This window comes from Coregonus lavaretus, assembly GCF_964263955.1.
Source record: "Coregonus lavaretus genome assembly, chromosome: 4".
NCBI classification, from domain to species: Eukaryota; Metazoa; Chordata; class Actinopteri; order Salmoniformes; family Salmonidae; genus Coregonus; species Coregonus lavaretus.
In genome coordinates, this window is record NC_139991.1 from 904,155 (window position 1) to 920,834 (window position 16,680).

Sequence of the window (16,680 nt, forward strand, 5' to 3'; positions counted from 1 at the left end):
GGCTCGGCTCTCTACTGTAAAAAGAGCTAGCGGTCGTCACTTACATTATCGAGAGACGGCGTGAAGTTACAGAGGGAGAGAAAGACATGGTGAACTCCTTCTAGACTGACTTAGACAGATTATTCAGCTATCTGGTGAGTTCACAGTTGTTCAGTTCACCCATTCACAGACAGGTCTCGTACTGAGTGTGTGTAAGAGGGCAGGTGATTGCTGGGAGTCTAGGCTTAGTCCTGTTCTGGTTGTGGACAGGATATGAAGCTATCAGTGTGCTGCCTGAAGCTCTCTACTCTCCTGCCTCAGTGGGTAGAGTAAGAGGTAGGAGCAGTGCCAGGGACAGCTGTGGGCTTTTCTGTCTAGCTCAGGGATGGGCAACTGTTTTACATTGGTTTTAGTTCATTTCCTGCGATACTACACATTTTGCCATGGGGCATAGAGAATTTTGCAGTTTTAAAGCAAGTTTGCTATAATTCTACACATTCTGCCATGGGCGGGGAGAAAAATTAGCAGTTTTACAGCTAATTTCCTGCAATTCTACATATTTTGCCATAGGGTGAAGAATATTTAAAAATATATATATATGATATCTGAGTGAGAGTGATTAACAAAATCCATGGGGGCCCCCCAGTCAGTAATTAGACCATAATTACTACAAGTTAAGATAGCTGGCCACTAGACATTTTAGCTGACATGGTCTAATTGAGTTACTGTCAATGACTGACATGGTCTAATTGAGTTACTGTCAGTGACTGACATGGTCTAATTGAGTGACTGTCAGTGACTGACATGGTCTAATTGAGTGACTGTCAGTGACTGACATGGTCTAATTGAGTGACTGTCAGTGACTGACATGGTCTAATTGAGTGACTGACATGGTCTAATTGAGTGACTGTCAGTGACTGACATGGTCTAATTGAGTTACTGTCAGTGACTGACATGGTCTAATTGAGTGACTGTCAGTGACTGACATGGTCTAATTGAGTGACTGTCAGTGACTGACATGGTCTAATTGAGTGACTGTCAGTGACTGACATGGTCTAATTGAGTGACTGTCAGTGACTGACATGGTCTAATTGAGTTACTGTCAGTGACTGACATGGTCTAATTGAGTGACTGACATGGTCTAATTGAGTGACTGTCAGTGACTGACATGGTCTAATTGAGTTACTGTCAGTGACTGACATGGTCTAATTGAGTGACTGTCAGTGACTGACATGGTCTAATTGAGTGACTGTCAGTGACTGACATGGTCTAATTGAGTGACTGTCAGTGACTGACATGGTCTAATTGAGTGACTGTCAGTGACTGACATGGTCTAATTGAGTTACTGTCAGTGACTGACATGGTCTAATTGAGTTACTGCCAGTGACTGACATGGTCTAATTGAGTTACTGTCAGTGACTGACATGGTCTAATTGAGTTACTGCCAGTGACTGACATGGTCTAATTGAGTTACTGCCAGTGACTGACATGGTCTAATTGAGTTACTGCCAGTGACTGACATAAGAGGAAAACTGCTGATGCACAATCACATTTCAAAATTGCACCTTGTGTATTCTACTAATCCAACTCAACAGTAAATTGAGACCCAGACTGAGTTCCTAAAAAAAAGTGATCCGCGGGGCTACAAAACGGGGGGCCACGGGCCACCAGTTGGCCATCCCTGGTATAGCTTGTTAAGCTGAGAGCAGACACACACAAACACAGCTCTATCAGCAGACTCAAAGTCAGCAGGAATAAGGACACCTGGAGCACTGTAGATTACAGGCCCAAATATAACACAGCAGGAAGATAACAGTGGACCGACCAGGCGCTTTCACAAATGACACACACCCCATCATCTTTGGCCAGTGGAGTAAAGTACTTTAGTAAAAATACTTTAAATACTAAGTCGTTTTTTGGGGTATCTGTACTTTACTATTTATATTTGACAACTTTTACTTCATTACATTCCTAAAGAAAATATTGTACTTTTTACTCCATACATTTTCCCTGACAACCAAAAGTACTCGTTACAGTTTGAATGCTTAGCAGGACAGGATAATAGTCAAATTCACGCACTTATCAAGAGAACACGTGGTCAGCCCTACTGTCTCTGGTCTGGCGGACTCACTAAACACAGATGCATCTTTTGTAAATAATGTCTGAGTTGGAGTGTGCAACTGGCAATCCATAAAATTCGAAAACAAGAAAATGGTGCCATCTGCTTTGCTTATTTATACCTTTTACTTTTGAGACTTAAGTATATTTTAGCAAATACATTTACTTTTGATACTTAAGTATATTTAACACCAAATACTTTTAGACTTTTACTCAAGTAGTATTTTACTGGCTGACTTTCACTTTTACTTGAGTAACTTTCTATTAAGGTATCTATACTTTTACTCAAGTATGACAATTGGGTACTTTTCCCACCACTGTATATGGCCTGTCTTTCATCTTCATTACAGCTCAGCCTAGAAGGAGAGAAAATCACTCTCTCCTTTTAGACAGCTATAGAGACAGCCAGAGAAAGACTAGAAAGTTGTAAAGACAGCATTTCTACATAGAGCAGCAAGTTCAAGCTCTCTGGCAATGAGGGAATTTGTCAAATGAGGGAATGTGAGAATCTCAAGCAGCTTGCTGTGTGGGTGAGGCCTGTCTGTGTAGCTAGAATCCACTTCCATTCCAAACCTTTGCTCTGCCTGTCACTTCTAGTAGTTGGTGTTGGCTTTTATGAAAGCATGAACTCTGCATGGTTGCAATATTTATTTGAACGATGACCCATAACTATGTTTAAGTTTCAACAACCAGAGGAGTTTGCTGTACACCAATAATGGTCAAATCCATCTGGGACCTGGCTAGACCTGAATGGGCTTAGGACTGGGACTGTAGCGATGTGAGTGATCTCTTACGTCAGCAGTGGGCCACAGGTCTTTGATGACCCTCTCGATCCTGTCCACCACCTCCATCCTCATCCTCTCCTCCTCCGCCCGAGGAGACATATACTTGTAGAAGTCATTGATCTCCTCATGGAGCCTGCAGAACAGTGAGAAAACAGCATGATCAGGGTTTGGGTGGGAGACAAAGAGAGAGAACAAAAGGAGAAAGTAGCATGGTCACAGGGATAGTAGGAGAGTCTGAAATAGATCAAAACACTGACAAAGACTGAAGGCAGAATATATTGTAAGAAAGAGAAATCTAAATAACAGGTCTACAATACAATTGATGGAGTCTACAATAAATAGTTCATTATGCCAGTCACTGCAATTTGTAAACAACTTTCACCGGTAGCTCACTGAACAGCCACCAGAGACAATTACCCTGCCCTACCATCTAATGGAAATTGTGAAAACAGAAACGACACTTCCTCAAACACGCTAGGCATTTGTGATGAGTTAATTGCAAAGCATCATTATTACATAAACTGGCTTCTTTACTGGAGGTGTGTTATGTTAAAGGTAAACTGCCAACAAACTGTAATCAAATAGCATCTGCTGAAGACTGGAAGAAATGCATTAACTACAGGATTATGACAGACAGGCTGACATTTTTGAAAAAAGATCACAAAGCCACAATAATACAATACATCTTTGATACAAATCATACGGCATATTCCCACTGTTAGGGGTAGAGACCAGTTCTTCCCTGGCACCAAAACGGTTGGCATAAATGTAATGTCCCTTGCCTGAGGTCAAATTAAATAGTTTGGGGGGAAAATGCTAATAAGTACATGTGTTGCTGTCCTTGAGATAAAAATGGGTGCTGAATCAACAAATCAACTTTACTAAATGATCAACAGGGCTGTTTCCCCTTCACCTTGGCCTTGATAGTCAGTCAGCCAAACTTGGTCCTTGGCTGGGTGGCACATCTGGGTGGGAATGAATGCCAGGGCTGGGTTTGGGGAGACCAGGGACTGTGCCCACTCTCAGATCCATTACACAATGGCACAGACACAAGACAGTGACTGGGCCAGTGATTGACTGACTGGGGTTATTTCTGCCTGCAATTCACCCTGCTGTCAATTATTAAAGCTGCAGATTTACCTGGACAACACACACACCCACAAGGCCTAGACCAGAGGCTATATCAATAACGCAAAAGATTTAACTGGATCACACAAACATTCACACGTGGTACTGACTGCCTCCCACACACACACACGGTGCGGCCTAAGCCAGCTGCCACCTCGACCTTTGACCCGACCAACACACGTCCTTGTTGTTCCAAACTCTACTGGTTAGCTCTTGTATGTTCTGGCCAGTGCTTAGTGTTGGGACAGGAAGCGAAGCGGGAACAGAATGGAGAGGAATCAAGCCAGTCAAAGGGGATCGGAGCAGACATGTGGAAACACGAGATCTAACACTCAGTGACCAACCAACGCATACACAGTAAGGAGGATAAAATACTTATTCTCTTTCCTAATCTTTCAAAGGCAACTCGACTAGTTTGAGTTGAATAGCAAGCTGCACATACAGCATTATGATTCTGAGTAGAGCAGAGGCAGCAGTCCTGTTGTGTGAGCAGCTGTAATGTGAGTGAACACCACATACTGGAGGGGGTGTACGAGAGGCCAGGACACCAGAGGGCTGAGCTGTCGTGGGCTGGCAGTGTAGCAGGTCACTCCGCCCTGCCCTGGCTGCCTCTTTACTGGGTCTGTTCGCACACACACAATCCCAATCACCCACAGGGCCATGTAAACACAACACATCACCCAGCCAATGACAGGCCTGCAGCAAAGCTTCCTTTGGCAGGAAAATCAAAGAGAAAGAGAGTGGGAAAGAAATGGTAGCTACTTCTGCCATTAAACACAAAGCAGAGCTTGTGTAGCCAAGCTTGTGTACCTGAGAGGGCTCAGCTGTGAGAAACACTAGTAGCTACTGTAGAGGACTCAGCCTGCCTGTCATTTTGGTAGCGTACTGCAGAGCACTGCGTTTCAGGGTAAGAGATAAGTCTTCCCTGGCGCTTGCAGTTGTCTGTGTTTCACCTAATCCTCATCAACACCCAGACAGACATTCCTGGTGTAGCAGCCAGGAGTCCTACTGAAGGGCCCTGACCCGGTTAGACCCCAGTCGACAGCCGCCCCAATCACCAGCCTGTCGGCCCAATCTACACAGCAGTCCAGCCAGACAGCCAGACAGTCATGCCAGTTCAATGCCATCAGTCCCTGGGTAGGAGTACTCCTCCCTGATGTGATGATACCAGGCCTTTTCATGCTGCATCACTGCAGTGCAGGTGTTCATCCTCAAACAATGACCCCTTTATATTCACACACAGGAGTGTATCACACAGCTTGTAATGTAAAAAATCGGCTGCTAAACTAATCTAACTTCTACACCTTTCCTCACCCAAGCCTCTCCCATTTTAAGTAGGCCAAGCTAACTCCTCAGGGCAGGCCCGCTAATGGTGTGTGAAGACACCCACCATGAGGTTCCGTGTCCTGAGGTACCATGAGCTGTTTTTCTGGATGGGCCAGGGCCTCACATTACACAGTGCATTCTGAGCTGACTGAAGCTACCAGAGGGCGCATTACTGAGCACTATGCAGGGGATTCCTTCTTTCTATCTCTCCCTCGTGCTCTCTTCCTCTCTGGTGTTCGTCAAACTGACATGGGAACATGAAGTACCTTCATCAACATGTGACACACGCACAGGCAGCAACAGGCCCACAGATACACTGTACGCTCTGCAGAGGCAACCTGGCTGACAGCATTTATCACGCCCAGCCAGTCACCGCATTAAAGACTGCCCTGTGAACACACCCAGAGGCAACATAGCAAGGTATGACTACAGTGGGCACTAGTGATGGGGGGAAAAATCTATACAGCTACATATCGGAATATTATCTTTGACGATATAGCGTATATATTATTTGTTGCGCTAGTTGGCTGTACCCGCACCAAAACTCCAGTATTTTTCCTTCATAGCTTGTTCTCCATCTTTTTAAATAGGGAGCCAATTTGTTTTCAGAACTTTTATTGCCATGACTGATCAAAACTAGTTCTCATGGCTCTGTCGTCCGTCTGCAGCAGACATACGGGGCGCAATATGTTTGGAACATCGATTCACAATAAAATCACAGTATTAAATAGCAATACATATAGAATCGTGAGAATCACAATACATATCGTAACGGCACCTAAGTATCTTGATAATATCGTGAAGTCCCTGGCAATTCCCAGCCCTAGCGGGCACACGCATAAAGGCGTCCACATGCTTCCCAGCCGAAACAGTTTGGAAGAGTTTGAAATATTTGTTTGTTTTGGACTTCAGTATGGGTTTACGCCCTTTCGCAAGTGATTGGACAACTGTAGGGATTCTTCAATAAAGTCTTTGTTGTCATTCAACGAGAGACGACTCGTTTTCATGCACATTTCTATATGTAAAATTGCGCGACTACGATCTCCTAGGAAAAACGTCTAAATTAATGACAAATTTAATTCTGACTTTTGAGGAAGTGTATACTGGCTACAGCGTCTCAACATTACTATTGCTGTTTTTTCTCATTTTTCAAATTTTTCTTTTAAGGGAGTATGTGAGCACACTCGTTCGGTTCGCCTAGTCGACATTGGCTCGCCGTCAGCCGAACTGAAGCATACTGACGCCTTAAGTCACTCCAGACGACAGGGGAGGGGAGGGTGCCATCCTCGGACATACACCACCGTTCAAAAGTTTGGGGTCACTTAGAAATGTCCTTGTTTTCGAAAGTAATTTTTTTTGTCCATTAAAATAACATCAAATTGATCAGAAATACAGTGTAGACATTGTTAATGTTGTAAATGGCTATTGCAGCTGGAAACTGCTGATTTTTTATGGAATATCTACATAGGCGTACAGAGGCCCATTATCAGCAACCATCAGTCCTGTGTTCCAATGGCACGTTGTGTTTGCTAATCCAAGTTTTTCATTTAAAAGGCTAATTGATCATTAGAAAACCCTTTTGCAATTATGTTAGCACAGCTGGAAACTGTTGTGCTGATTAAAGAAGCAATAAAACTGGCCTTCTTGAGACTAGTTGAGTATCTGGAGCATCAGCAATTGTGGGTTCGCTAAAAATGGCCAGAAACAAATAACTTTCTTCTGAAACTCGTCAGTCTATTCTTGTTCTGAGAAATGAAGGCTATTCCATGCGAGAAATTGCCAAGAAACTGAAGATCTCATACAACACTGTGTACTACTCCCTTCACAGAACAGCGCAAACTGGCTCTAACCAGAATAGAAAGAGGAGTGAGAGGCCCCGGTGCACAACTGAGCAAGAGGACAAATACATTAGAGTGTCTAGTTTGAGAAACAGACGCCTCACAGGTCCTCAACTGGCAGCTTCATTAAATAGTACCCGCAAAACACCAGTTTCAACGTCAACAGTGAAGAGGCGACTCCGGGATGCTGACCTTCTAGGCAGAGTTGCAAAGAAAAAGCCATATCTCAGACTGGCCCAAAAAAATAAAAGATGGGCAAAATAACACAGACACTGGACAGAGGAAGATTGGAAAAAGTGTTATGGACAGACAAATCGAAGTTTGAGGTGTTCGGATCACAAAGAAGAACATTTGTGAGACGCAGACCAAATGAAAAGATGCTGGAGGAGTGCTTGATGCCATCTGTCAAGCATGGGGGAGGCAATGTGATGGTCTGGGGTTGCTTTGGTGGTGGTAAAGTGGGAGATTTGTACAGGATAAAAGGGATCTTGAAGAAGGAAGGCTATCACTCCATTTTGCAACACCATTCCATACCCTGTGTACGGCACTTGATTGGAGCCAATTTCCTCCTACAACAGGACAATGACCCAAAGCACAGCTCCAAACTATGCAAGAACTATTTAGGGAAGAAGCAGTCAGCTGGTATTCTGTCTATAATGGAGTGGCCAGCACAGTCCCCGGATCTCAACCCTATTGAGCTGTTGTGGCAGCAGCTTGACCGTATGGTACGTAAGAAGTGCCCATCAAGCCAATCCAACTTATGGGAGGTGCTTCAGGAAGCATGGGGTGAAATCTCTTCAGATTACCTCAACAAATTGACAACTAGAATGCCAAAGATCTGCAAGGCTGTAATTGCTGCAAATTGAGGATTATTTGACGAAAGCAAAGTTTGAAGGACAATATTATTATTTATATTAAAAATCATTATTTCTAACCTTGTCAATTACTACATTTCCTATGCATTTTGCTATATTTCCTATTCAAACGCATTTTATTGCATGACATAAGTATTTGATCACCTACCAACCAGTAAGAATTCCGGCTCTCACAGACCTGTTAGTTTTTCTTTAAGAAGCCCTCCTGTTCTCCACTCATTACCTGTATTAACTGCACCTGTTTGAACTCGTTACCTGTATAACAGACACCTGTCCACACACTCCATCAAACAGACTCCAACCTCTCCACAATGGCCAAGACCAGAGAGCTGTGTAAGGACATCAGGGATAAAATTGTAGACCTGCACAAGGCTGGGATGGGCTACAGGACAATAGGCAAGCAGCTTGGTGAGAAGGCAACAACTGTTGGCGCAATATTTAGAAAATGGAAGAAGTTCAAGATGACGGTCAATCACCCTCGGTCTGGGGCTCCATGCAAGATCTCACCTCGTGGGGCATCAATGATCATGAGGAAGGTGAGGGATCAGCCCAGAACTACACGGCAGGTCCTGGTCAATGACCTGAAGAGAGCTGGGACCACAGTCTCAAAGAAAACCATTAGTAACACACTACGCCGTCATGGATTAAAATCCTGCAGAGCACGCAAGGTCCCCCTGCTCAAGCCAGCGCATGTCCAGGCCCGTCTGAAGTTTGCCAATGACCATCTGGGTGATCCAGAGGATGAATGGGAGAAGGTCATGTGGTCTGATGAGACAGAAATAGAGCTTTTTGGTCTAAACTCCACTCGCCGTGTTTGGAGGAAGAAGAAGGATGAGTACAACCCCAAGAACACCATCCCAACCGTGAAGCATGGAGGTGGAAACATCATTCTTTGGGGATGCTTTTCTGCAAAGGGGACAGGACGACTGCACCGTATTGAGGGGAGGATGGATGGGGACATGTACCGCGAGATCTTGGCCAACAACCTCCTTCCCTCAGTAAGAGCATTGAAGATGGGTCGTGGCTGGGTCTTCCAGCATGACAACGACCCGAAACACACAGCCAGGGCAACTAAGGAGTGGCTCCGTAAGAAGCATCTCAAGGTCCTGGAGTGGCCTAGCCAGTCTCCAGACCTGAACCCAATAGAACATCTTTGGAGGGAGCTGAAAGTCCGTATTGCCCAGCGACAGCCCCGAAACCTGAAGGATCTGGAGAAGGTCTGTATGGAGGAGTGGGCCAAAATCCCTGCTGCAGTGTGTGCAAACCTGGTCAAGACCTACAGGAAACGTATGATCTCTGTAATTGCAAACAAAGGTTTCTGTACCAAATATTAAGTTCTGCTTTTCTGATGTATCAAATACTTATGTCATGCAATAAAATGCAAATTAATTACTTAAAAATCATACAATGTGATTCCGTCTCTCACAGTTGAAGTGTACCTATGATACAAATTACAGACCTCTACATGCTTTGTAAGTAGGAAAACCTGCAAAATCGGCAGTGTATCAAATACTTGTTCTCCCCACTGTACATACTCCCACAGAAAGTCCACAGTCAAACTTCTGTCACACGTACCACACAATGACTGTTATCGGGGGAGATCACCAGACAAACATCCCACAAATTTGAAGGCGTATGTCTGCCAGTCTCCAACTGTGTGACTAGAAATGGAGTTGTATCTCACATTGCCAGCCTCCTACACTGTGCTTTTAACAAAATAAAAACAGTGCAAGAGTCAGTTTCATTTCAGAGAGTCAGCCTAAGCATAGGTTCTCTATTCCAGCTCAGACCAGTGGTGCTGCTAAGTTTCATTTGCCTGGCTGTCTGTGTGAGAGAGGAGCATGGGTTTCGTTTCAGGGTTAAGCCACATCTCCTCGTCACCCAGGGAACCGGCTTAGACCAGGGGGAGCGGCCCAGCGCCACTGGAGCATGTGACAAACAAATGGCTCCTTCCTGAAACCTTCTGGATCACATTACAGATAGCACAGCCTCAGCCAAAGGAACAGAACACAGACCCTTGGCACCAGATAATCTACCAGCCTTTATCATATGGAAATTGCGTAATCGCCTTAGAGCGAGCAGGGCTTCCAGAGAGCTGAGCCTGGAGAGAGCAATTAGGCTTCACACACAGCGAGAGAGAGGCTCCTATGGTAGGCATAGGAGGACTAGGCAAACCCATTTGGGAGCCCTGGGTTTGGAGGAATGGCTTTGCAAGTGAAACAGGCAACCTCTTTGCCAAGATATAGATACTGTAGTGTACTACTGAGCAGCAAGTGCCAGTAGGTTTCTGAGGCAGCAGAGTAGGTGTGGTGAAGAAAATATATCTTCATATGAAGGAGGAGGAGGAGGGGGGTATAACTTCAGGGTCTCCTCTGCGAGGTTACTGTTGCAGTGGCAGACTAGTGCTGCTTATTGACCAGCTGCTCAGACGGACCGACAGTATAAAGGTGTGTGAGAGCCAGAGGGCAGTGCACATGTCTCAGTTCAGACACAGGCAGTAAAAGACAGAGGAGAGAAAAATCATAACTGGCTGCCAAAGCGCCTTTGAGAAAGGAGAGGGTTCGCTTGCAGATGGCTTTTCGGATGTGCCAGGCCAGCCTCCTGGTTTAGAATGGCCTCCACCGAACAGCATTACAGCAACCAGCTATAAATACTGCAGAAAGATCAGGGACAGAAATAACAGGGTACTGTACCAGGCCCATGTTTCATAGCGTTGCCAGAAACAGTGAGACACACGTCATCCAGCAGGCATTCTCTTCACGTGAACCTGCACAAACTCCTCACTCACTGCTTATTAGGCAGTCCCTCAGTTGGCAGTGCTACGTCTGTAAATATGCCACACTCACACAAAAACATGAGTAGGCTAGCCTATGAGTGACAGGGCCAGCGATATGCATAGTGTCACACACAGAGGAAAGGATGTCAACCCGAACCACACACACACTGAACATGAGGTGGCCAATTCATTAAGCTTTCATCAATCCCCGACTTATCCTCCAGCAGCACTACGTTGGCTCAGACTGGCTACCATAACCAGAGGATTTGGGTTAAAGACAAGTGAGGGCCACGAGGATCCCAGTTGTCCCTGAACGGTAGTGACCTGCTTGACCTCAGTGGAGTTATCTGGCACGCACTAGCTGCGGTTGAAACCATGTGTTTAGTGCTGCAAAAAAAGCTCCTGGCATTCCACAGGCTCCAAAACATCTGGCGTGCTGCAAGTCCAGCCATAAACACTAGACTACACTTACATTACGCCCTCCTCTTCAATTAAAGCCCTAAGGACCGATCCACCATAACAACATATAGGCCTATATTCAGCAGTACAGAGAGAGAGATCCATGGATGGACCCAGACATCAAAAGAACAATGTGATCTTTATTAATTGGGCTGCTAAATCTTGGCCTACCCAAAGTACAATCTGCAGACACACTGCTAACAGATTTGAGCCATCAGCACTAGGCTAAACATTAGCAACAATAGTCTAGTCTACTCAAATTTGTGTGTTTGGTCTAAACGTACTGTATGTCATGTCCTCTGATCTCTGTGACAATTTCCACTCCATCTCTGAGCTCACTTGCTAGACTCCAATCACTGCATGAGCCTAGTCTGCCTGTCAACTAAGTAATCATGGCTCCTCCCACTATGTGAGGCCTTTTAGAAAAGAGCCAGGATGCAACATGTGAGTGGCAGCCTATCAGACAGCCATAGAGATCTGTGGTACACAGGTTGCACATTGAGTTAATCAAGACTGGAGGAGAGAATAGAGCACACGGTGTGGTTCTCATCATTAGTCTCATGGCATGAACTGATGCCTGTACCTCGGTAGGTTTCTCTTCATCGGTCTGGCTGAAAGGCATTTATACAGGCTTATGAAAATGCAATTGCCAGAAATGTTGAAATGCTGACCGTCAAAAGAGATGGACATGTCTTTTTTCGTGAACATTTTCTAAATTTTGAACATCCAATACTTTTACAACAATGATTACCATAACTTGTACAACTGAAACGACCACCAAAAAAACACAGCGGTCTCCAATAATCTAAACGTATTGTTAAACAGTACGACATTCACAAAATAAATATGATTGTCTTTCAGTATTGATTTTGTCTGGGCTGGCAATATTCTGACAAGTTGAGAGGCCTGTGCTGCTGGTAGATGTCCCAAACCTAGAAACAAGCTACCTAACAATTAGCTGTGGGACTTGGATCATACATCTCAGAGATGGTTCTAAAAACAATAATGTACCTGTACTAATAGTCACAGAGTGATTAGCAGCACATTTTGATTGCCAATGGGGTCAACATTGTACAACACTGATCTGGCACGGTGTGACTGCTGATCTTCACACACAGGACCATGGACAGGGTTGTGTTCAATAGGGCACAAGTAGGGAACACTGTAGCAAAAGGTTTCAAAAGGTAATTAAACAAACATTTCTTATTGGACAAGTTCACTCCATTTCGGGAAGTTTTCTTCTGTTTTGTGGCTAGTGAACACAACCCAGGTCTTTCCACAGCTAGTTGTATGTGTCAGCACAGTGCAGCCATTCAAACACTATTTTAGGCAGTCCACTCCACTCATACACCAAGAAAAGTAATGGGTCTTTCAACAACAGCTTTTGTTTCAGTGAATCAGAGGTGGCAGAACTCCATTGCTGCTCCAGAGCTCATTGGATGGAGGGCTCTTTGACATCAGAGAAAGAGCTCAGGTTTCTCTCCTGGAGGGGCGGGTTTGTTTTGGGAGAGCAAAGCCAGGACATGCTCAGCGTGTGCTGCATGTAAACACAGCACCCCTTATACAGGGAGGCTGGACCTTCTGGGCTCAACCATGCAGTCCAACAACTCTGCATGCATTCACACACCTCCGCCCCTATCCGCCCTATCCCCACCCCCGCAACCAAGAACAGTGCCTTACTCGTCCAAGGAAAATCCTTCATCTTCTCCCACCCTCTTTCCTTTCCCCTCCTCATCAAATTGTGTATGCCACGGTGATCGCAGTCACACTAATGTAAAATCAACCTCTTGACTAATGCGAGCCTGAATAGGCGATCCCCCAGGTATCACAAGCAAAGGAAAATGCATCTGGATGTGAATCACTTTCCAATTTTCCGCTTCCCAGTCAGGGACTTGGGGAAGAAAGCTAATGAAATGTTTCCACAACCAGAGATTACAAACCTGAAAAACACTTTCTGAAAGCGACACTATCAGTTGGCAAATGTCTAGGCTTTACATTTATATATTGTGAAATATCTGTTCATAATGAAGCTCAGTAACTAAACATTGTGAGCAGAATAAGAACCAGGAGTGTGAGAGACAGAGCCTGGTTGTGACTGTGATCCAGGCTGTATAGTAAAGGTTGGGGTATTAGAGTAATCACTAAGGAATGTCTTTATGCAAACAGTGTGCTTCATATTACTATAAATGAGGATCAGCCTAGCTAAAACGTTGCTCTGGGCTCTTGCATGTTGCTAGCCTACGCTTGTCAGACACAGAGAAGAGAAAGAACACGCCTCTACACCTCAGCCTTTAAACCAACACCCCACCCACCTCAGGACTTTTCTCTAGTTTAAACTAGTAAGAACTGCATTACTAAAAGAGCTCTATATCACACTAAGATTATATAAACTAATTGGTAAATATGTTTTCAAGACAAACCCGGTCCTTCATATCTGGAACAATAAACAGAGCGGACTCAGGCAAAACAACGGTGATAAGATAAGGAAGGCACCTGGATGGTTGTACAGCAGCACATTTAATTTCAGCATCACGTGTCTGTGGAAACACCCTCTGTCATAATAGAGAAAATGGTTACAGTAACCTAACCTCTATATCTGCTTTGTACCAACCTGACATATTGATCATAATCAGTAAGCTAGTATAGCCAACCTATATGAAAGAGAGTGTACTAGAGTTCAGACTCTACTAAGAGGTCTGGACCTTGATGGCATACTTGCCCTGTAGCTACAGTCACAAGCCCCACTGACTGTTCGTCCCTGATTGCTACATTTCTGTCAGAAGTTGTACAATCTCTGTCAACTCTCTGGCCTTTATGTACGAACACTTCGAGAGAAGGGGAATAGTTCAGCCTCTCTATACATGTTGTGTACTATGGCTTCTGGCCAAGAGGTCTGAACCTTGAAGATACATGTTTTGCATTTGCATCTGCCCAGCTGCTCCCCTTGAAATGGGGGGCAGAACTCACTGATTTCACCTCACTTTCCATGTCCTCATTAAGAAATAGATACAATTTCTGAATTGCGACTTGATGTGGGTCTGTTATGTTTGCTATATGTACTCTGACAGTTATCATTGTTTGTTCCTATTCACTCACCGTAGTTGAGATATCCACAAATAGCCACCATACTATTTACATTTTAGTCATTTAGCAGACGCTCTTATCCAGAGCGACTTAGTTAGGGAGTGCATACATTTTCATACTGGCCCCTGTGGGAAACGAACCCACAACCCTGGTGTTGCTAGCGCCATGCTCTACCAACTGAGCTACAGGGGACATACTATGACTTTGGCTAAAGGAATAAATTGTGCTTGTGATGCCAGTTAGCTCACAAATGTAAGGATGTGTGAGTTGGATAAAAAAAACTAGCTGTTTTGGACACAAATAGTTGATTTGTTTCTAATATTGAGCATTGACCTAACAAAAACAAACATTTCAATTTTTCTTGCCAACCCATTGTGTTCTTCTATCATGTTGCCTAGGTAAAAATATCTGTAATACATCTGTTGCTATGTCAGTATTACTGATCCACCTTATAAAACTTGAAACAGACAAGAAATACCAGCATTAGTTAGGCAGGCTTAGCCTGACAGTCTACATGTCAACTATCAAAAAAAAGAGTACTGCAATGACTTGACTATGCTTCCTGCTCGGGACTCGTGCTTTTAGCTAAATGTCAGCCAGATACTTTGATTTTTTTGCTTAGGTCGTCAGCGTGGTGTCCCCTGTAGCTCCATTGGTAGAGCATGGCGCTTGCAACGCCAGGGTTGTGGGTTCGTTTCCCATGGGGGGCCAGTATGAAAATGTATGCACTCACTAACTGTAAGTCGCTCTGGATAAGAGCGTCTACTAAATGACTTAAATGTAGTGAACACATGCATATGTTGGCAACCACGAGGTAGCTAGCTATCAAGGTCATAAAACAAACTACTGGAGCTAACTATCCCATTGCTTTCGACTGACCTTAGCTGGCTAGGAACGTCACCCAAAATGACGGATTATGACGCTTGACGGTGAAATCGGCACGCCTAAATATGGCTATGATTTCTAACCATAAGAATATGTGCGCTCACTTCACCAGCCAAGTTAGCTGGCTGGCTAGTTGTCTAACCAACTAGTGTGGTATAGATAGTTAGCTAACGCGTGATTTATTATTAGCTAACTACTTGTAGCTAGTTTTGATGTGTGTCATTTCGTTACTTACCCTAGGATTCCTTCAGAGTAGTTCTTGACTTTCCATGGTGTTCCCATGTAACCACAGCCTCCGGTCTCGAGGCTACTGTTGAATCCATAAGTGCTAGCCTTGTTGTCTCTTTTCCTTTTGTTGGGGTGTCCTGCGACCACAGAGACCCGAGTACCCACTTGCCCCCCTCCGCTGCCCCTCCCCAACGATGAACGGTTGTTGTGGTTGTTATTAGCTTCCAACGGAATAAAGTCTCGTTGTTCGATTACATCTCTGTCTTTCGTTGAGTTGGACATTCCCTGGTTCCTGGGTTCGCTGTTAGTGACAGCTCCGTTCTTGCTCGAGATCACGTTACCCAATGTCCCGTTGATGTTCGATTTCGGACTGAGGCTTGAAGTGCTAGACAAACTACCCGTGTTACAGTTGTTATTGAAGTACAGATTCCCCAGTCCTTGTGTCGTTTCCCAAATCTGCATCCACAGGCTGTTGGCTGGTCCACGTTGTTCTGGCTGAAACCAAGCGATTCTTGGATCCATCAAACGACACTGCCCCAGAGCAAGGCTCAGTTCGTGTAGCTAAAGCTAGCCAGGTAGTTAGCTAGCTAACCTCACTCGTAAGCTTTACAGCGGACTAAAGTCAGCTAGGTAGGTTACTTCAAATTGCTATAAAATATCTGAATCTTACTGCCATCCATTAATTAAAACGAAGATCAGAAAATATTATTATTAGACGGTAGGCGACGTGTTCAATGAAATGATGTTGGCAAAGTTTGGATTCAAGAATGAAGGAAACGTGCGGCCGTTGCCTATCGAAGCGATTATTCTGACCCTTCTGATTGTGGGTCCTCAATGGCGGACACTGCGCAGCCGCGGACACTGCGCAGCCGCAGATTCGCACAGAGTGAAATGGGGATTCGAAAAGGGCGGAGAAAGTGTAGTTCTTACGCAAGAGCAGAACATGTTTCTTATTGCGTAACAATGGGCGATTGATGAATTATTTTCAGACGAGAACATGAGGTACACACACTGAAATAAATTTGTGGGAGGTTTGTAATAATAGAAAAAGCAAAACTAGACCAAACTAACATGGTTACTTCATGTGGAGGCTATCTACCAATAGCGGTGCCTTCTCCCTTGTCAATGAAACCACAATTTCTGAACTATTTTCTAAATCCAAAACCACATCCTGCTATCTTGACCCCATGACGACTGCC

The 16,680-nt window shown here is 44.5% G+C and overlaps 1 protein-coding gene across 1 annotated transcript in view; it reads right to left on the reverse strand.

Annotated features, from left to right (window-relative positions):
* The window catches only part of LOC311127143 (terminal nucleotidyltransferase 4B-like), a 29,877-nt gene extending 13,382 nt beyond the window's left edge, over positions 1-16,495 (reverse strand). The window contains exons 1-2 of the mRNA XM_084158908.1: positions 15,489-16,495; positions 2,892-3,015 (exon numbers count right to left, since the gene is read on the reverse strand). Coding sequence (XP_084015034.1) covers positions 2,892-3,015; positions 15,489-16,003 — 639 coding nt within the window. The 5' untranslated portion in view covers positions 16,004-16,495. The remainder of the gene's footprint in view (positions 1-2,891; positions 3,016-15,488) is intronic.
* Between the last annotated feature and the right edge of the window lie 185 nt (positions 16,496-16,680).